This window comes from Musca vetustissima, unplaced genomic scaffold, assembly GCF_032173495.1.
Source record: "Musca vetustissima isolate MV318-11 ecotype Yass unplaced genomic scaffold, APGP_CSIRO_Mvet_v1 utg106186, whole genome shotgun sequence".
In the NCBI taxonomy this organism is placed as follows: domain Eukaryota; kingdom Metazoa; phylum Arthropoda; class Insecta; order Diptera; family Muscidae; genus Musca; species Musca vetustissima.
The window spans coordinates 1-23,066 of NW_026872411.1; the positions used below are offsets into that span (position 1 = coordinate 1).

Genomic DNA, 23,066 nt, shown 5'->3' on the forward strand with positions numbered 1-23,066 from the left:
GGGTTCTGACAGCGCGCAGCAAAATGTCCCTGTTGAGCACAGCGCCGGCATGCAGTTTTTGGGTCGATGTGTCCTTGTGACGGCTCCATATTTGTGGGTTCCATAAGTCGATGCTGCTCTCGAACGGGACCGGTACCCGGCGGTAGACTCTCGAGATCCTCAGCCATCTCCAATAGTTCTCTCAACGTTATGAAATCCCGACGGCGAATGTACCACAGACTCGGGTAACGCGTTCCGGAAGATCCGTTCTAGTTTCTGGTCCTCACTGTAGGTGGTATGCCGCATGAGATTCTGCATACACAGGGTATAGGCTTTAAATGTCTCACGATGTTTCTGCTTCCTTTTCCTTATCTCATCCTCCAGTTGCTCGAAGTAGCGTGCCGGCAAGAAAAAATGAAGAAAATCCTCTCGAAATGATGTCCACGACGGCCAATGTCTATTATTCGCGCGAAACCAGATCAAGGCATTTTCTCGTAAGACCTCTGGCATCATTCGGGGTAATTCATCCATGTCCACCTCGTACATGTGTGCCAACTCTTCTAGTCGTTCCACGAACTCCAGAGGTCCGCGTGTCCCGTCATAGGTTATATTCCATTTTCGCACCTGATCCGCCACAACCCGGGGGTCTCTGACGGCGGGAACATCTGGTTTATGCAATATTGTGGTCCTTCCTCCAGTCTCGTTAGCCTTTTCGGATCCACCTTTCTCTACACTTGGTGTAGGCGCAGAGGTAATGGAGATGCTGGGTGTTTTCATTGGAGTGATGTATTTGGCCTCCTGGCTGGTTGAAGGTCTCTCATGCCGCTCTTGTAGTTCCAAAAACCGATCCAACTGCTCTTGCGTGCACTCGTCCGATAGCAGCAGAGCAAACCTTCTTCGAAGTTCATCCACTGTTCCTGTTGTTTGACATCCAAATTCCTCCAAATACGTCAATAAATCTTCCTTACGCAGCGTATACGCCCATGAGACACGTAATGAGGGATTATATAAATAATGTAATGACACAAGTTTCCTCCTGTCGCTGGGGTGAGCTCACGGAGGCCAGGGTCCGTTACAGAAATTTGTAATCTAGTGACTGAGAGAGTAATAACACAGATTGTTTGGGTTTTAATCAAAACTTTGGTTTATTGCTTGGTTTTCGGGGAGTTACAATTGGATATTATTATATGTAGGGTTATGCTTTATTAAAATAAATATGTCCTTGTCGTGGCGTTGTGGGAGACCTGGATAAGTTCTCCACTGGTCTGAGCTGAGAGTTCCGGAGACCTCGATAAGTACTCCTTCCTTGTTCCGGCTCGAGTCCTTTGTGGGAGACCTGGATAAGTACTCCTTCCTTGTTTCGGCTCGAGTCCTTTGTGGGAGACCTGGATAAGTACTCCCCCCTGTTAGCCCTGTTACTAAGTGCAACTACCTATGGGGTGGTTCAAAACTACTTTGAATACCGAGTTATGTCGTGGTCTTAACGGGTCAAATACACCGTGCCCAAGAGTTGCGGACACTTCAAGGGTTCGTAGAGGGTTAAATACGACGGACCCTAGAGTTACGGACACTTCAAGGGGTTCTTAGATGGTTAAATTTCAACGGGCCCAAGAGTTACGGACACTTCAAGGGTTCTTAGAGGGTTAATTCCGACGGACCCAAGAGTTACGAACACTGCAAGGGGTTTTTGGCGGGTTAAATTCCAACGGGCCCAAGAGTTACGAACACTTCAAGGGTTCTTAGAGGGTTAATTCCGACGGTCCCAAGAGCTACGGACACTTCAAGGGTGATAGAGGGTTAATCCGACGGACCCAAGAGTTACGGACACTGCAAGGGGTTCTTGGCGGGTTAAATTCCAACGGGCCCAAGAGTTACGAACACTTCAAGGGTTCTTAGAGGGTTAGTTCCGACGGTCCCAAGAGCTACGAACACTTCAAGGGGTTCTGAGAGGGTTAAATTCCAACGGGCCCAAGAGGTTACGGACACGGACACTTCATGGGTTCTTAGAGTTACGGACCCAAGAGTTACGAACACTTCAAGGGGTTCTGAGAGAGGGAGTTCCAACGGGCCCAAGAGTTACGGACACTTGGGTTCTTAGAGGGTTAAATTCCAACGGACCCAAGAGTTACGGACAAGGGGTTCTTCACGGCGGAGTTCTGACCGAGAGGTTACAAACACTTCCAAAGGGCCCAAGAGTTACGATCACACTGACTCACCTGGTTTTCCTTGTCACCTGTTGTCGTCTCCGCCGTTGTTCCCTGACTCATCCCTTTTCTAACAAGAACTTTCCCTTTTATAGTCGTCAGTCAATTCCTGTTGTTGTAACCCAACTTTTCCTTATTGTCCGTGGCCGCGCATTCTCGTTACATTCGTTTGTTGTTGTCACTTCGCTAGCCTCTATCCCATTGGTCGATCACTGCCTTGTTACGCCGTTTGTTAGTTGTTAGTGTTGCTTGGTCGTCGCCTGTGTTGCTTTGTTTGTTTATTGTTCTATTGTTGCGTTGCGTTGTGTGGCCTTGAGTTGATCGACCAATGAACCTAACGGGCAGCCAACATTTGATGTAAACAACAACGAGGGTCGCTTTCACAGTTTGGGAAATTATTATAGTTTATTAATAAAATATATATAGTTTATATATATTTATAATTAAGTTCATTTTAAATTCATTTTAATTTATTTTAAATTCATTTTAAATTCATTTTAAATTCATTTTAATTCATTTTCATTTATATTAAATCTACTGTGTGGACAAAAACGAGGGTATCGACTTTTGTCGTCACATTAGTACAATCTAACCTGTGACAAGTTTCGTTGAAATCGGATTATATTTGGATATATCTTCCATGTCTATTTTCATCCCATTTTAAGTAAATGGTTCACCAAACTCCTCATGTTTGTAATATTGGCATGAAATTTTGCACAACGTACAAAATGGAGCATTTGGATATCTTTGATATTTGATGTAAATCGATTTACATAATTTTGTCCCATTGTAACAAACGAATGGCATGTTTATGGATTTGATCTAAGTCGGTTCACATTTAGATAAAGGTCACATATATTAGAGTATACAATTTCATGTTAATGGCCCTTCTGTTAGGTTGTATTCGTTAAATATACCCATATAATATACCCATTATTAATTCAGTTCATTTGCGGATTGTCTTCGTATAGAAAATTGATAAACCACCTGCCTTTAGATAAGAAACCTCATCTAATATAAACAACGAAAAAATAATATTTTCATGTCCATGCCTCATTTTCAGTTCAATGTCTACCCATTGTAGTTCTATATTTAAAATGACACAATTTTTGTTTTTGTTTTTTTTATTACATATCAGATAAACGAAAAATTAAAAAAGAAAACAACAGCAACACCAATTAATTAACACATGCGACCCAGAACCGAATTACACTGCACTGACATTGTAATTGAAATCTGTTTAATTGTTCGTTCAAACACCAACGAAAAAAACACAAAAACAATGAATGAATGAATGAATTTCAACAATAAATAATTTGCACATGACTGACAATAACATGTCGCCCCCGGTGCGGGTGACATTTGAGGGCCGGAACTGCCATTAACAATTCAAATAATTAATTTTAAATAATGGTTCGATTTTAATGAAATTAAAAAATAGTTTTTTGCCGTCTTTTTTTCGGAAATTATAGTAAGTGGAATATAAATATTTGTATTTGGTCTTCGTAATATTTTTTTTTTTTTTTGAATAAGTAATTAACCAATAACACTGGGTAGCAAATTTTGTTTTTTGTTTTGTTTGAAAAGGGTAAGTGTAGTAAAAATATGTATATATATATACGTTTTATTATTATTATTTTTTTAATAATTATTTTACAACTTACATTGGGTAAAAAAATGTTCAAGTTTTATAGCACAGCCTTTTCTAAATGTCCTTCGGATTAAAAGGTTTTTAAATATAGTTCTTATTAAATATAGTTCTTCTTGTTACCCTGTGTAGTGCAAATTTGTATGTAACTGCAAATTATGTTTGTAAAAATTCATTATAACAATTGATTAAATTGTTGTTGTTAAATGAATTTTATGTAATTGCAACTTAATTGTGGTAGAATTGTTGACAACAATTATTTTCATTAATTTGAATAATAAATTATTTTATTTATGCCAAGGGGCTATGGATTGCATAGACTGTTTCTAGGGTGAAATGCATTCTAAATGGGATATAAAAGTTAATAAGTAAATGCTACAGTTGGTGGAATCGACACCAACACAACTCCTTTTTTGGAACATAGGGATGGAAAATATGACGAAAGTAATTGTAAGCTACATATGCATAGTCCTTTGGCTATTTGTAAGTCATATAATATTTTTAAAGCGATTCTTTCCAAGAGTAGGCTCGAAAATAAGTCTTCATGTGATTCATGCAAACTACAACCTAGTTAAAATGTTAACAAATTGGCTCTAATTTAACATTTTTGTATCTCGTCTAAGTTTCAAGTACACTTCCCATAACGATACACCCATTATTCGTTATTTTGATAAAGTATTTCAACCGAGTTGGTCATATCACATTAGAAAATTCTCCCACCAAAATTTAATTATATTGGCCGACGGTTTAGTTAGGGCCTTTGTAACGGCATCCCAATTTAGTCATATTTGTCAACGGTCACGCGTCTTTGTCAATATATTCAAGGGCCTAGATCTATTTTTCAACCTTAGTGTAAGTCGTTTTGCATTCCATTTTCTACATCTGTCCGTCAGTTCTTTGAAATCACGATAGGATCGCTATATTTAAGATAGAGCTTTGATTGAAATTTTGCGTTCAACGTATTGCTACAAATCCTATTGCGATATCGATTTGCCGCAAGATCGGTATGAATAAAAAAATATCGATTTTTGCAACACTTGGCTATAATCAAGACTGCACTGAAATATTTGATCTTTCTTCAAAATTGACCCGACTTAAAACAATCCATATGCTATACTGCAGCCTATTATAAACCATTCATTCGGACAGATATAGAGTCGTTTGGTACAATGGGACAAAATTATGTAAATCGATTTAAAGTCAATATCAATCGGGCACCCGTTAATATAATGGAGCCAATTAACACGAAGTATAGGATAGTCTGCATTTCTACAGAACGCAGTTACGCCATTCTATCAATGTTTTCAGTTATGCAAAATTTCATGTCAATCTGACATACATAATGAGTTTGGTTAACCATCGTCTTAAAATCGGAAGGGAGCTATATCTAAATTTGTACCGATTTCAAGGAAACTTGCCACACACTAGGATTTTTATACCCTTCACCACACTGTGGTACAGGGTATCATGTCTTTATGCATATGTTTGTAACAGGTAAAAGGAAACGAGATAGACACATGGTTCCTTTTGAGAATATGCATAGAATCACTTTCTAAGTCGATTTATGCATGTCCGTCCGTCCGTCTGTCTGTGCATGTTAAATTGTAAACAAAATACAGGTCGCATTTATGATCCGAATTGGATGAAATTTGGCATAGGTCACTTTTTCGGCCCAAGGACGAACCCCATTGAAAGTGGGAAAAATCGGTTCAGATTTATATATATATATATATCCCTATATATCTTGCGATTTGCACGAAGTTTTGTACAGCCTAATCATTTAGGTCTAGAATTATGTCTGCCAAGTTTCATGAAAATCGGTCCAGATTTAGATATAGCTCCCATACATAGTTTCGTCCGATTTCATGTAAATGGTGCACCAAAGTCCTTATATATCCTTCGATTTGCACGAAATTTGGCATAATGTACTGAATTGAGCCTAGAGTGATGTCTGCCAAGTTTTGAGAAAATCGGCTCAGATTTAGATATACCTCCCATATATAGTTTCGTCCGATTTCATGTAAATGGTGCCCCAAAGTCCCAATATATCAATCGATTTGCACGAAATTTGGCATAACGTACTGAATTAAGCCTAGAATGATGTCTGCCAAGTTTCGAGAAAATCGGTCCAGATTTAGATATAGCTCCCTTTTACTGTAGATTGATTTTATGTAATTGACGCACCATGGATCCAATAGGCTGATAGGAACAAAACGTTCTGAAATTACTATAACCTAACCTGTGACATGTTTGTTTGAAATCGCTTAATATTTGGATAGAGCTTCCATATATATTTTCGCCCGATTTCAAGTAAATTGGGTATCAAACTCCTCATGTAGTCAGATTGAAATTTTGCACAACTTACAAAATTGGGCATAGAATTACGTAGTTGCGTTTTCTAGAAGTACAGACATAGCCCAACGGATGACTTATTTATATTTGTTTGAAGTCGATTTACATACTTTATGGATAGATCTAGGTAGATTCACATTTAGATAAATATCACATATTTTATTTCATCCAATTTCATGTTAATAGGCCTGTTTAATATACCCATAGTGGTGAAGGGTATCATATAGTCGGCCCCGTCCGACTTTACTACTTTCCTTACTGGTGTTAAAATCAGTACGTGCATATTGGCCATATTTTAAGTCCTTGGTGCATTATTTACATAAAATCAGATGAAAATATATATGGGAGCTATATCTAAATCTGAACGGATTTCAACGAAACTTTCCGAACGTTAGGATATAGTAACTTCAGGTTACTATAACCACGGTTTTTGGTGCGTCATATACTTAAAATCGGACTAAAACATATATGTGAGCTATATACAAATCTGAACCGATTTCAAGGAAACTTTACAGATGTTGGGCTTCAGAAAGTTCAGTACATTGTGCAAAATTTCCTTGTTAACGTAGCCCTCGATACTGAAATAGACCTTATCAGTTAAGGTAAATTGTCGAAGATCTCAATTATAAATAGAACATCAATAAATTTTTTATGTGGAAGCTCACGAATAACCATGGTGATTTTGATGGAGATCAGTCTACATTTAGCGGGTCTTTGATATAAAAATATGGCAATATTTGCCTAGTATGATGATATATCAACTCCGAGAATACATGATATAGAATAATGGCAGTGTGTGAAATTTTTAAAGTGGTCTACATTTTGTAAAATATCGTCAGGCTCCACACATGGTCATAAATATTATTATAGTCCAGCCACTCTGCTCCCCTTACTGATTTTAATTAACTTTCAATAAATTTATTAATTTAAAATTTTATTTCTTCTCTTTCCAGGTATTTTGTCATACATACATATTTATATTTCATATTTCGGAATAAGTAACTATTGCTCTTGCTGGCTATTACATTTATGAATGAAGTCAATTTAAACTGAAAAAAAAACTACAGAGTATGTAAATGAACTGGTATTCAAACTAAGAAAAATGATAATAAAAGATAATGATTAAAATCTGGCGCTAAGAAAACGAAAACTTTTCACCAATTTGTAATGGAAAGTAAATTGTAGCTGTTGATAATACCGAGGCAGAGTACAAAACGGACAGAGCAATGAAATCTAAAACTTGTGAAAAGTTTGCACTTGCAAATCAAGTAATGACCATTGGCGTAGCCAAAGTTCAAATGTCAGGCAAATATCAGGCAGATTTACGTGCGCTTTGTGAATGAGAGGAGATATAGAGTCCACATAACTACGCCATTGACTTTCATATGAATTTATTACATGAATTTCATATTTTTTTATTATGGTCAAATATTTAAATCGGAGAAAAATTATTTTCTTCATCATCTTTCAAAGTTTCAAGTGTCCGCTGGAGGTTAATTAAAAAACCAAAAAGCATAAATCACGAATTTAAAATGGACTTTGTTTCAACACATTCAAGTGTGGAAATGGTTGATTCACTGTAGAAGTGAGTGAAAAGCGATTTCGTTTAAATATTCATTTTTCTTTTTTTCTTCGTTTTTTTGCGCTATGCTCCATTTCTTTTACATTTATCTTAATTATACTTTCTATTTGAATGTGTTCGTGCGAATGTGTATGTGCTGGGTTAAATGTGCAATAAATTTAAATTATTTTTTTTTTGTTTCTTCACGATATTGCAAAAATAGATATATGAATAATTGTGAAAATTATATTTGAATGGAAAGGAAGTTTAAATCGTTGGATTTAAAAAAGAAACTATTTAAAATAATGTAAAAAAGAAAATTGAATGCAAATGTTGAAATGAAGAATTGTACAGGGAGATGAGGCCTGCTTAGAGACGACAATAAGGTATATTTAATAGAATACCAACAGGTCTGCCTGTAAGAGACCAAAAGGCATTCTTATAGCAGTCAAAAGGTTCATTTTATAGAAGACCACACATTTTTAATGGTATGATGATAAATCGTGACCACATGAACCACATTGAACACATCAAATAACTCAAATAAAAAACTCCCCAAATCTTTTTTAAGTTGCCCATATTGCATCAGTTTTACATTTTTCTCGAAAAAACCAATTTGTTATAATTTCAAAATATCGACGTTTGCTTCTGAATTCCGCTTTCAATCAACATAATAAATCCCCTGCGGTTATAAATCAAACATGCTGTGAATGTAATAAAATTCGAATCCACTTCAAAACAAAATATTAATAATAACGTTTGATGATTCAACAATCTGGGATAGGTCAGTTCCATATATACATGTTTGGCTATTCAGATGAATAAGAAAACAATGCTTTTTCTTCTTCTTTCATAAACTTTCTTTTGTTTTTACTGCTTAATTGTGTTTTCTTCTTTGTTTACCTTTATGATGGCAGCAAAATTTTAAAAATAGCTTATCCAAAATAAACAAAAGTTTAAAAGTTGCGAGTAAGGTGGCCATAAATGATAATGCCGTCAATAAAATACAACGTGTTTGTTTGTAGTGATAATCGCGATGATATTGTTTATATATTGTGTACCCTACACCATGTAATCAGTGTTGCCAAAACTTGATTGAGAAAAAGTTCTAGATTTTGTTGAAAAATATGCTAAAATATGCTACAAATTTTAGAAAAGTGCCAGAAAAAAGTGCTAAAAATGAATATAAAGAAATTTGATTATATTTTATATTTTGTGGGGATGTTATAAGTGCTTTGTTACAACAGCTTGTAACGTCACTAAATATTGGTCCTGGACGCACATTTTAGTGTACGGATCGTCATGTTTTTATACCCTACAAGACTTTGTAACGCCGCGAAATATTGGTCCTAGACCCATTTTTAAGTATACCGATCGTTATATCTCGACTAGCTGAGTCGATCTAGACATGTGTGTCCGTCCGTCCGTCTGTCCATTATAATTTGTAAACACGATACAGGCCACAGTTATGGACCAATCTTCACGAAATTTTGCATGTAGGATGGGTTAGGCACAATGAAGTCCCCTATTGTTTTTGGTAAAGATTGGTTAATATTTAGGGGATGAAATGGACCAAATACTGAATTTTTGGCCGCAATTATTGCCCAAACATCTCGAATTTTTACATGGAGAAGGGGATTGGGTCAAAGAATAAGCATGCCTGTTTTCATCGGTCAATATTTAGAGGGTCAAATGGACCCTGACTTTTGTGTGAAAAATTAAAAAATCGTATTGTATGGCGTATATATTTACTATTGAAGGACATAGAGCCGAGGAGTTGAGTATATCCAAGAGGAGTGGTTGGCCCTTAAATTGATACCAATTATATTGTCGTATGTACTCGGATATGAGAGTTACACGTAAATATTTGCAGGTGCTTACATATTCAGATATTATTTAGTAAACCATTACCACACTAGAGGGCCGAAATATAGCGCTGATCGCTTTGAAATGTTCCATGAGGTTCCAGTTATGGCCCAGGACAACACCTATAATTTTCGGTGACGATCAGATAATAATTTTGGGATGAAGTGGACCGGAAACTAAACTTTTTTGGATTTTTTCGAACAATATAGACAAGTAATTAGAAGGACTGTATTGAATATTTGTAATATTCGGAAATATGTCAGTGTAAGGAAGAGGTGATGTATACCTCTAATCGAGCAAGAGGGTGCAACTGTCACGAAATGTTGCCTAGGCTCGGAATAAATTTAACACGTTTTTCGATTAAATTGGATGTAATTTTGTATTTTGGGTTCTTTTAGACAAGTTTTTCAGCCGAATTGGCTGTAATTTGGTATTTTGTATTCTCATTGGCTGCCAAATCTCACTACCAAAACTATCAATATTGATCTCTGTTTTATTATAGCCCCACTATTTGATGTTTTGAGAATTTCAATATCTGTTTACCACGTATTTTCGGTATGTCCAGGATTCTATCATAACATGAGTTTTCTCCTAGGAGGCCCCATTAATTTTAGACATTTTGATTTTCATCCTCATGGCGGAGGATATAAAAAGTTCGGACGGGCCAAACTTAAAATCATGTTTACTTGTTATGTTCTGATATTGTAGTATAATTATAACCCAGGAGGTGGATAACTCGCAGAATTTTTCACCGACATGGCAATAAGTTTCGCAGAAAATGTAAGTCATGTGGTAGTTTCATATCATCATCATATGGATAGCCCCGTCCGACTATACTGCTCCAATCACTGGAAAAACATTGGAAAATCAAATCCGCTATGTAAAACATACAGAAACGTCAATGTGAAATCGAAAAACGACAATTTTTTGTGGTGATACTAAAATTTTTGAAAATATCTTGGAACAAATTAAAAATGCTAAAAAAGTGCTAGGTGCTACAGCGATTTTTTGGTGCTAAACGAGTTTAAATGTGCTAAATCTAGCACTAAAAGTGCTAAATTGGCAACACTGCAAGTAATGGAGGTATTGATTTTTTAAACCCTTCACCACACTGTGGTACAGGGTATTATGTATTTGTGCATATGTTTGTAACAGGCAAATGGAAACGAGATAGACACATGTTTCCTTTTGAGAATATGCATAAAATCACTTTCTAAGTTGATTTATGCATGTCCGTCTGTCTGTCTGCTGTCCATGTTAAATTGTATACAAAGTAGGGGAGACTGGGACACCTTCAGCACTTTTTGTTTAGAGCTCTATATCTCAGTACTTATTCAACATATATAACAACTTTATGGCTGATTATTGTCCTCTGACTTAACACACATCATTCTAAACCTACTTCAGTACGCTGTGCACAAATTTCGTGCAAATCGAAAGATATATGGGGACTTCGGTACACCATTTACATTAAATCGGACGAAAATATATATAGGAGCTATATCTAAATCTGGACCGATTTTCAGGAAACTTAACACAAATCATTCAAGACCTAAGTCAAGATATATAGGGACTTTGGTGTACCAATTGCATAAAATCTGAAGAAAATATATATGGGAGCTATATTTAAATCTGGACCGATTTTAAGGAAATTTTACACACATCATTCTAGACCTATTTGAGTACGCTGTACCAAATTTCATGCAAATCGATAGAAATATGGGGACTTTGGTACACTATTTACTTTAATTCGGACGAAAATATATATGGGAGATATATCTAAATCTGAACCGATTTTTCCCAATTTCAATAGGGTTAGTCGTTGGGCCAAATAAGAGACCTGTGCCAAATTTCATCCAATTCGGATCATAAATGCGACATGTACTTTGTTCACAATTTAACATGGACAGACAAACAGACAGACAGACGGACGGACATGGATAAATCGACTCAGGAAGTGATTCTATGCATATTCTCAAAAGGAACCATGTGTTTATCTCGTTTCCTTTTGCCTGTTAAAAACATATGCACAAAGACATAATATCCTGTACCACAGTGTGGTGAAGGATATAAATACAAAAACCCATGTATCTAAATAGGCTTATTAGCTAGAAATTTCAAACGTGGATGCTTTTAAAAACCTTTTTTGGAGTAGTATTTTAGGCGTGGGGTTTTAAAAAACCTTTTTTAAAGTAGTATTTTAGGCGTGGATTTTTTAAATAAATTTCTAAATAGGCGAGGAAATTATAATTAAAAATGCAACCTATAATTATAAATAGTACTTTATTTTTTCCAAGCATTATTTTGGACCAGAAATAAAAAAAATTAATAAATCAAAGTAGTAGTTTAGGCATGGAGTTTTTAAAACAAATTTTTCAATCTAGAATGTTAGGCTTTAATATTAAAAAAATATTTTTTGAAGTAGACGTGGGTCGTGGATCCATTCATAATTTTTACGCAGTTGTTGGACTTTGCATATTACTTGGTGTAGTGTACCTGAAACCCGCCACTGTTTTCATATTCTTTCAAGCTAAATGACCTGCCCTTTTTTGAATTATTAATGCTGCTCCGATTTCTGATACCATGGTATATATTTCATATTTTCATTGTTGTTGTTGTTTTCTCACTATCCGACAAAGAAAACCAGATTGCCACTCATTAGTTTTGTTTTTATTTCAAATCACTTTCGTTGGCAGTGCTGCCAGTTACATCTTCTTCAACTTGGCGTAGTCGCGCCACCAACAATCACCAGCAGCTGCTGCTGTTAGGTGGTCGTAGTAATAATTACAATGGTATTTCCTGCTATTTTTAAATCACTTTGCTTTAAATATGGTGACTATAGCGGTTTCTGCCTCTGCTACCACTGCCGACGTCTCTGTCTGTAATGACGGTATGTTGCCATACAAAACTGTCATCATTAGTTTTTCTTCATTTCTTGTTTTCTTTCTCGATGTGTTTTCATTAAAAATTATATCACAGTCGTTTGGGAGTATTACTACATCAGGTCGACTGAAAGTAAGCGTGGTCTACCAACCAGTAAGTCATTGTTTATAAAAAAAATATGTTTTTAATGATTTCTGTTGTTGGCCATGTTGACATTTCTCAGTTCAACAAGTTTTGTTTTTTACTCATTAACAACATTAAATGATGTTGTTCTCTGTGTTTTTCGCTTTTGCTTTCATTTACCTGGTCTAAATTAGAAATTCCAATTACTTTTTCTTTCTGGTGTGCATTTTGGAAATGTGGGCCATAGGTATTTTCTCATTACGACCATATTTAAAAATGGGACAGAAAATTTATAGCAATACATTTGTAAAACAAGTTATTTAATAGTAGAAGTGAAAGAGTGGAGAAATTTCAACAAAAGTTGAGGTAGAGAATTTTTACCAATGACCTTCTATAAGAAGTTAAAATAATTTAGCGACGGATTATGGGCTGGGTTTTTTATACCCTCCACCATAGTATGGAGGGTATATAAATTATGTTTTTCCGTTTGTAACTCATCGAAATAATCATTTCCGACCCTATAAAGTATATTTATTCTTGATCAGTGTAAAATTCTATGACGATATAGCCATGTCCATCTGTTGTAATCACTCTAGTGTCTAAACGAATTGAGATAGATCGCCAAAAATTTGCATAGAGATGGGCTTTATCGGTCCACGTTTAGGCATAGCTCTCATATAAGGGTACCCTCAAATTTCAAATTTTTTGGTAGCTCTCATATAAGGGTACCCCCCGAATTTCGGTCTTTTGGGTGGTTCTTCAGCGCGTTTTTCAAGCGAATTCGCAAAAATTTTGTACATTGGGTTTTTATTGGGTACCAAATACCTCCACTAAAAATTATAAATATAAGTCAATTTTTTTCTTTTTTCCATATAAGGGTACCCCCACATTTCGGGATTTTGTAGTTCTTGAGCGCGTTTTTCAACCGAATTCACTGAAATTTGGTGTCGTATATGGTAACAAATCTCCCTACCAAAAATTAATAATATTCACCCCATTTAAGGGGTAGTCCCCATATAATCCCCCTTTTCATACCTTTCACCACTCTGTTGTACAGGGCATTATGTCTATGTACATATGTTTGTAACAGGTAAAAGAAACCGAGATAGACACAGGGTTCCTTTTGAGAATATGCATAGAATCTCTTTCAGATTCAGATTTCATATAAACAGATTTAATATATCGTTCGATTTGCACGAAATTTGGTACAGCTTAATGAAATAGGTCTACAATGAAGTGTGTCAAGTTTCCTAAAAATCGGCCCAGCTTTGGATATAGCTCTCATATATATTTTCGTCCGATTTAAGGTAAATGATGTACCAAAGTCCCTATATATCTTTAGATTTGCACAAAATTTGGTACAACGTAATTAATTAGGTCTAGAATGATGTGTGTCAAGTTTCCTAAAAATCGGCTCAGATTTGGATATAGCTCTCATGTATATCTTCGTCCGATTGAAGGTAAATGGTGTACCAAAGTCCCTATATATCTTTCGATTGGCACGAAATTTGGCACAGCGTACTGAATTAGGTCTAGAATGATGTGTGTTAAGTTTCCTGAAAATCGGTCCAGATTTAGATATAGCTGCCATATATATTTTCGTCCGATTTAAGGTAAATGGTGTACCAAAGTCCCTATATATCTTTCAATTTGCACGAAATTTGGCACAGCGTAATGAATTGGGTCTAGAATGATGTGTGTCAAGTTTCCTGAAAATCGGTTCAGATTTGGATATAGCTCTCATATATATTTTCGTCCGATTGAAGGTAAATGGTGTACCAAAGTCCCTATATATCTTTCGATTGGCACGAAATTTTGCATGGGGTACTGAATTAAATCTAGAATTATGGATATTAAGTTTTGTGAAAATCGGTTCAGTTTTAGATATAGATCCCATATATTTTTTTGTCCGATTTAATGTAAATGGTATACCAAAGTCCCTATATATCTTTTGATTTCCACGAAATTTAGCATAGTGTACTAAATTGAGCCTAGAATGATGTGTGTCAAGTTTCCTGAAAATCGGTCCAGATTTTATATAGCTTCCATATATATTTACGTCCGATTTAATGTAAATGGTGGACCAAAGTCCCTATATATCTGTCGATTTGCAGGAAGTTTGGCATAGCGTAATGAATTAAGTCTAGAATTATGGGTGTTAAGTTCCGTGAAAATCGGTTCAGAGTTAGGTATAGCTCCTATATATATTTTCGTCCGATTTAATGTAAATGGTATACCAAAGTCCCGATATATCTTTTGATTTGCACGTAATTTGGCATTGCGTACAGAATTGAGCCTAGAATGATGTGTGTTCCGATTTAGATATAACTACCATATACAATTTTGTCCGATTTTTTATAAATGGTGCACCAAAATCCCTACATATCTTTCGATTTGCGCGAAATTTGGCATATCGTACTGAATTGAGTATAGAATGATGTGTGATGTGTTCGTAAAAATCGGTTCAGATTTAGATATAGTTCCCACATTTTAACTGAACTGCGTCTAGAATGATGTGTGTTAAATGTTGTGAAAATCGGTTCAGATTTAGATATATATCCCATGTATATTTTCATTCGATTTTATGTAAAATGTGCACTAAAGACCCAAAATTAGAACGATTGACACACAATTTTGTTGAAATCGGTTCAGATTTAGATATAGCTCCCATTTGTATTTTTGTTGGATTTTAGGTAAATGTTGCACCGGTTGACACGAAACGTATCAAATTGAGACTAGAATGACGTTATAGCTTTTGTTTAATTGGTGCAGATGCAGACACAAACGGGTATCTGATTGAGATTAAATTTATGTAAATAAAATCGGTAAAGGGTATCATATAGTCGGCCCAGTCCGACTTTACTACTTTCCTTACTGCTTTAAATAATTTTTCTTCAAGGCTTTGTCGATTTTTTAAATATTTTTCTTTAAGGCTTTATAAAAGGCGTGGATTTTTTTAAAAAGTTTTTTCAAGAAAAAAAATCTCAAATTCACTTTATTGCAATTTAAATCCTATTGACTTACAAACGTGTCCATGCCATCTGTGTCCATGGAATTTTCAGCACATCAGTCCAAAAACAAGCTGTCAATTTCAATTGTTTTAATTTGCATGCCACCCTTGGTGTTGTTATTCTAATGACCGTAACGTTAAAAGGGTTTCCAATAAAACTTTTGAAGACCATCGGAAAAAAATCTGGACCATTAAAAGGGGAAATAGCGAAATGGAAATAAAATACAAGACAAACAAACAATAAAAACCGCTGCCATAAAAAGCTGGGCAAATGAAAAATAACAAAGTAACGAAGTCCGATTTAATTGAAATTAATAAATATGATTTCGGGAATAAAAAAAAAGAAAAACATAAAACCCAAAAGAAAACAATGAAATGTAACAAACCAAATATTCAACCGAAAACAAGAGAATATATATAAAATATAAACAAACATAAGCCACAAAATACAAGAGATGAAATGAAAAAGAACTCAAAAAGGCAGTACAGCAAAATGTTTGCGATAAAAATCGTACATTTTTTCTTCCTCTTCTTTTTGATAAAGTGAAAGTGAATTTGTTTTGGTTGTTGTTGCTATATCTGGGGGTTTCTTCTTTATTTCATCTTCATCTGTAACGAAATGTTGTTGCTGTTTTTTGTAAACGACAACAGCGGCTTTAGTTTTTTTTTGGTTTAATATGAAAATAACTTCATTCGGTAAAGACCTTCCTTCTTTTTGTTTTGATAACAAAAAAAGATTAAAGAAATAACTAAGCCATTTAGCAGAAGCAAACAACAACAACACCAGCTTACAAACAAAATGCTAAAAACCACCCAAAAACTAAACATCCACAAACAAAATTATTACATCTTTGCCACGACGTAATAAGTCGCCGTTGCCTTTTTTGTTGTTGACCAAAAACAAGTGTTTGCGTTTTGGTTTGGCCAACACCAATGTGTTACAAAATACCATTTAAACTCTTTCAAACAGCAGAAGCGGCAGCAACAGCAGTAATAACCCAAGCTGCCTAAAGAAATTACCCTAGGCTATTTAGCTAAGCTGCAATAACAACAACAAAATGTTATGGCTTAAAACAAATGATTAACCATTTCTTTTTTTTTTGTTGTTATACCCTTCACCGTGGAATGATTGGTAGTACTAAAATGGTCATTGTGTTTGTAACTCGTTAATATATGTCTTAAAAGTTTACATTTAATGAGCAATGATGCCCACAAAACTTAACACATGTCCTTAAAGTTTTAAAGTTTACCCAAAATTGGTTATTTGGTGCACAATGTGCCTTACATCTGTAGTATATATATGATATGTACCTAATTTGCTATGCTTTACAAAATTTCGTCGCGTTCGGATAAATGGGAAAATTTGCATAAAATCGGTCGAAAGTACACACAGAAAACCAGTAAGGAAAGTAGTAAAGTCGGACTGGGCCGACTTTATGATACCCTTCACCACTTTGGGAATGTTGTACATATGAATCCTCACAATTGCAAATCGAAGGATATATAGGGACTTTAATGCACCATTTACATAAAATTGGACGAAAATATAAATGGGAGTTATATCTAAATCTGAACCGATTTTCCCGAAACTTAACACAAATCACTCTAGACTTTATTCAGTACACTATGCCAAATTTCGTGCAAATCCATGAATATACAGGGACTTTGGACCACTTACATAAAAACGAACGAAAATATACATGGGAGCTAGATCTAAATTTGAACCGATTTTATGAAACTTACCACTCATCATTTCAGACTTAATTCAGTACGCTATGCTAAATTCCGTGCAAATCGAATGATAGATAGGGACATTGGTGTAACATTTACATAAAATCGGACGAATATATATACGGGAGCTATATCTGAATCTGGACCGATTTTCACGAAACTTTGCACACATCATTGTAGACTCCATTCAGTACGCTATGCCAAATTTCGTGCACATCAAATGTTATGCAGGGATATTGGTGCACCATTTACATAAAATCGGATTACAATATATATGGGAGCTATATCTAAATCTGGACCGATTTTCACGAAACTTTGCACACATAATTGTAGACTCCATTCAGTACGCTATGCCAAATTTCGTGCACATCGAATGATGTAAACGGACAATGGTGCACCATTTACATAAAATCGGACAATAATATATATGGGAGCTATATCTAAATTTGGACCGATTTTCTTGAAACTTAGCACACATCGTTCTTGACATAATTCAGTACGCTGTGTTAAATTTCGTGCAAATCGAATGATATATAGGGACATTGGTGCACCATTTACTGAAAATCGGACGAAACTATTTATGGAAGCATATCTAAATCTGAACCGATTTTCACGAAATTTTACACACATCTCTATAGGCTTAATTTAGTGCGATATGCCAAATTTGGTACAAACCGAAAAATATATAAGAACTTTGGTGCACCATTTACCTTAAATCGAATCGAATTTAACATGGACAGACGGACGGACGGACATGCATAAATCGACTCAGAAAGTGATTCTATGCATATTCTTAAAAGGAAACATGGGGTATCCCGTATTCGTATGAATGAATATTGTTCAGAAAGTGTTGTCAATGCGTGGTTTCACTATTTTATGAATACAGTTCATAAAACTTTAAATTCGGATTTCTTTCCAGAGAGAGGGAGAGAGTAAAAAGAAATAACGTGTGGGTTTGGTAGTGGTGGCGGGTTTCTATGGCACAGAAATTCTTTGTCGTTTTAATTGTTCTATTTTGACTCTTTGTTTTCTTCTTCTTTCGTTATTTACTTACATGTTTATATCGAAAAAATTTGGAAAATACATATGCGAATTTTGTAACGCCAATGTAGAGGTCGGTAAGAGCGTCTGAATTAAAAAAAAAAAACATCAGAACGAAAAACTAGGCACAATCGAGTGAGTGCAAAGTCGGTGGTTGTTAGTAACAGAAACAATACGACGACGGGTGACGATACTAAAACAAAACACAACAGTCTAAATATTGAGCGATCATTATGAAAACAGTTATTCTATTTATTAGGCCCGATCCCTTCACCGATTCCATTTCACCATCGGACATGTCGAAAATTATAATCATCGTCCATGACCATAACCGGAACTTGATGTACAATTTTAAGGCGACCTCTACTGTTGTAACACTAAAGCATGTCAGAATAGATAGACCCATGTAAATATTAACTTATAACTGTCACTTCAGAGTATATACAAGTCTACAACTCCCCTTGGATAATCCAAATCTACGCCCTTCAGGAGTAAACATTAATATTAGAATGCACATTTTGTAATTTTTCACACAGATGTCTGGGCCGATTATCATGAAACGGATGATGCTAATTCCATGAAAAGATCTCCTTTTCCGTCTAAAATTTGGGGTCGATGTTCGGGTAATAATTGCAGTCTCTAGAGTGGTCAGAAAAAACAGACAAAATAATGTTGTTGGTCCATTTCATCCCCTAAATGTACAATAGCGCTCTTCTTTTTTCGGAAAGGAAATTACATGCAAAACTTCGTGTCGATTAGGCCATGGACTTCAGCTAATATTGGTCATTTTTGGTAGAGAGATTTACTGCTAAATGAGAATCCAGAATATTAAATTTGCTTCCAAATTGGTTGGAACACTAAATACTATAATACCGATTTTTAGGTTGTAGCGTTATATGGGGGCTTCTCTTAAAGGTGAACCAATATTTATAATTTTTAGCAGGAAGATTTACTACAGAAATCTAGTCCTATGGTAATTTTACTACTACTCTTATTGTAATTTTTTCCAAAACTAATTCCAAATTTCATGATACGAGCCCTATAGGTTCACCCAAATATTAATTTTATCGAATTTAGTACCATTTAGTACACATTAATATAAATCCAATCCAATGTTTCCTAATTTCAGGATTCCAGCCCGATTGCTTTACCCAAATATAATTGTGGCAAATTTATTATCATTTAGAACATACTAGGACAAGTTTCCAAAACTTTCTACATTACCCAATCCTACACTCCAACAATAATCATAATTATAAATTACAAGACGTAAGCTCTTTTTGTTCACCCATATCCAAATTTGGTACCATTTGGTACACACTAGAACAAATTTCCAAAACTACCTATATACATCCTATATCCTTAATCCAAATTTCAGGATTCAAGCTCGGTTCACCCACAACTCAAATTGTACCAAATTTAGAAAACCTTACTGCGAGTTTCCAAAACAAACCAACTCTCCAACAGTAATTTTAATTCCAAATGCTAGCTCTATCGGTTCATCCAAATTCAAATTTGGCACCATTTAGCCGACATTAGTACAAATTTCACAATTCCAGCTCTATCGGTTCTCCCAAATCTAAATTGATCTAACTCTTTTACGATTTAGTACTTTTCGTTCACATAAGTAAGAACATTTTCAAAACTACCTACATATCCCAATCCTACATTCCGATACGATAATGTCCATAATAAATTTCAAGGTTTCCAGCTCCATTCCTCCAAACTCAAATTGTAGCAAATTGATTACCGTATAGTACTATTCGTATATATTAATACACAGTTCCACAACCACCTCATTATGCCGACCCTACCTCAACTTTGATCAGATTTATATAAACAATGATTCGCATTCCAAATTTCAAGTTTTTAGCTCTATCCATTCACATGCTAAGAAATTTTACTAAATTTAGTACTTTTCGGATACTTATACTACGAATTCAAAAATAAACTTTTGGGTACATATATTCAATACTACATCAATCAATTCAATTTCAGAGTTCTAACTCCACCGGTTCGCCAAATACAAATTGTACCACATTTAGTACTTTTCTTGATGTTTTAGTGCTAATCCAAAAATCCAGCCATATCTGAAGCCTTTGGACTGGAGTTAAAATGTTTGCAAAATATTGAGGGATCCACGTAGTTATGGAAAAATAGTAGTGGAATGAAAATGTTTCGCTTTGACAGTGGTACACGGAAATATAAGCTCCCATTCCAAATGTCCAAATATCGTTTTTTTTAGTCATGGGGATGAATGAATAGAAGATTTTGTCTCTAACGCCCCAACGCCCAATAGTGAGATGCAAAGGATGAAATTGGAGGTTCAGTTGGACTCAAATAACATTTACAATAAATTCTAGAATAAGGAAACCGAAAAACAATCTTCAATCTTCAATTTGTATACCCTTCACCATACTGTGGTACAGGGTATTATGTCTTTGTGCATATGTTTGTAACAGGCAAAAATAATCGAGATAGACCCATGGTTCCTTTTGAGAATATGCATAGAATCACTTTCTGAGTCGATTTACGCATGTCCGTCTGTCCGTCCGTCTGTCCATGTTAAATTGTAAACAAAGTACAGGTCGCATTTATTATCCGAATTGGATGAAATTTGGCATAGGTCACTTATTTGGCCCAAGGACGAACCCTATTCTGATTTAGATATAAACGGTCCCTATATATCTTTCGATTTGCACGAAAATTGGTACAGCCTAATAATTTAGGTCAAGAATGATGTCTGCCAAGTTTCGTGAAAATCGGTCAAGATTTAGATATAGCTCCCATATATAGTTTCATCCGATTTCATGTAAATGGTGCACCAAAGTCCCTATATATCTTTCGATTTGCACTAAATTTGGCATAACGTACTGAATTGAGCCTAGAATTATGTCTGCCAAGTTTCGTGAAAATGGTCCAGATTTAGATATAGCTCCCATATATAGTTTCGTCCGATTTCATGTAAATGGTGCACCAAAGTCAATAAATATCCTTCGATTTGCACGAAATTTGGCATAACGTAATGAATTGAGCCTAGAATGATGTCTGCCAAGTTTCGTGAAAATCGGTCCTGATTTAGATATAGCTCCCATATATAGTTTTATCCGATTTAAGGTAAATGGTGCTCCAAAGTCCCTAACTATCTTTCGATTTGCACGAAATTTGGCACAGCGTACTGAATAAAGCCTAGAATGATGTGTGCTAAGTTTCGTGAAAATCGGTTTAGATTTAGATATAGCTCCCATATGTATTTTCGTCCGATTTAAGGTAAATAGTGCACCAAAGTCCCTAAATATCTTCCGATTTGCACGAAATTTGGCACAGCGTACTGAATTAAGCCTACAATGATGTGTGCTAAGTTTCGTGAAAATCTGTTTAGATTTAGATATAGCTCCCGTATATATTTTTGTCCGATTTAAGGTAAAAGATGCACCAAAGTACCTAAATATATTTCTATTTGCACGAAATTTCGCACAGTGTATTGAATTAGGCCTAGAATGATGTGTGCTAAGTTTCGTGAAAATCGGTTCAGATTAAGATATAGCTCTTATATATAGTTTCATCCGATTTTATGTAAATGGTGCACCGAAGTCTCTATATATCTTTTCATTTATACGGGATTTTGCATAGTGTACTGAATTGAGTCTTGAATGACGTGTGTTAAATTTCGAGTAAATCGGTTCAGATTTAAATATAGCTCTATATATATTTTCGTCCGATTTTATGTAAATGGTCCACTAAAGTCCCTATATATCTTTCGGTTTGCACGAAATTTGGCACAGCGTTATGAATTAGGTGGTATATGTTTCGTGAAATCGTTGAAATCGGTTCAGATTTAGATATAGCTTCTATTTAGTAAGGTTGCAGAATGACATGTTAAGGGATCCAATTTCATTTTACTGGTCCAGTAAAAATGTGAAGTCTGTTAGGATTCATTTGTTGAATATACCCAAAGTGGAGAAGGGTATCATATAGTCGGCCCCGTCCGACTTTACTACTTTCCTTACTGGTTTTTTTTGTCTTGGACAAAATATTGGGGTGTGTAAAATTTGGTTCAAATTGAACATTCCGTTCGCATAATATTATAAAATTAAGAATCCGAAAAATATTGATCATTTAGATGATATCGGGCAGACGGTCATTCGTAAATCGACTCCAACCGATATTTCGATGAGGCTAATTTTTGTTGTAGTGTATGTAGCCTTAGTAGCAACAATGCCGAGGTTGTAATAAATTCTTTATGACCTTTTGTAGGGCAAAACATAGTCGTCTTCCTAGCTATTTAGTTTTTAATAAAAAAATTAGTATTTAGAAAGAGAAACGCTATGAAGAAAAGCTATTCAATTATTTGTTTTTAATGACTTAATACACCCCCGTTGGTTTCACTACTGCTCACCAACAGCACTTGACCACTTAAAATTATGAAGAGGTAATGAGTGGTAAATGTGAAATAAAATAAATGAGAAATACAATTAATATACACCATACTAATATTACTTATTATTTTCTATTAAATTCATACAGTTATAACATTTAAAATCGTTTCGGTATATAACGCTTATATCTCAATGAAATTTGAATGTTGGAGTCAGTATAGACAACAGGCCAATTGAAAAGATCTGCAGGAAATCAATGAAGATGTTAGCGTTTCAATTTTACCTATTT

The 23,066-nt window shown here is 35.1% G+C and overlaps 1 protein-coding gene across 1 annotated transcript in view; it reads left to right on the forward strand.

The window, feature by feature from the left end:
* The first annotated feature begins 974 nt into the window (after positions 1-974).
* Positions 975-23,066, forward strand: part of LOC133322698 (polypeptide N-acetylgalactosaminyltransferase 2) — a 109,166-nt gene continuing 87,074 nt past the window's right edge. Inside the window, exon 1 of the mRNA XM_061532009.1 lies at positions 975-1,046. Within this exon, the coding sequence (XP_061387993.1) occupies positions 975-1,046 (72 nt within the window). The remainder of the gene's footprint in view (positions 1,047-23,066) is intronic.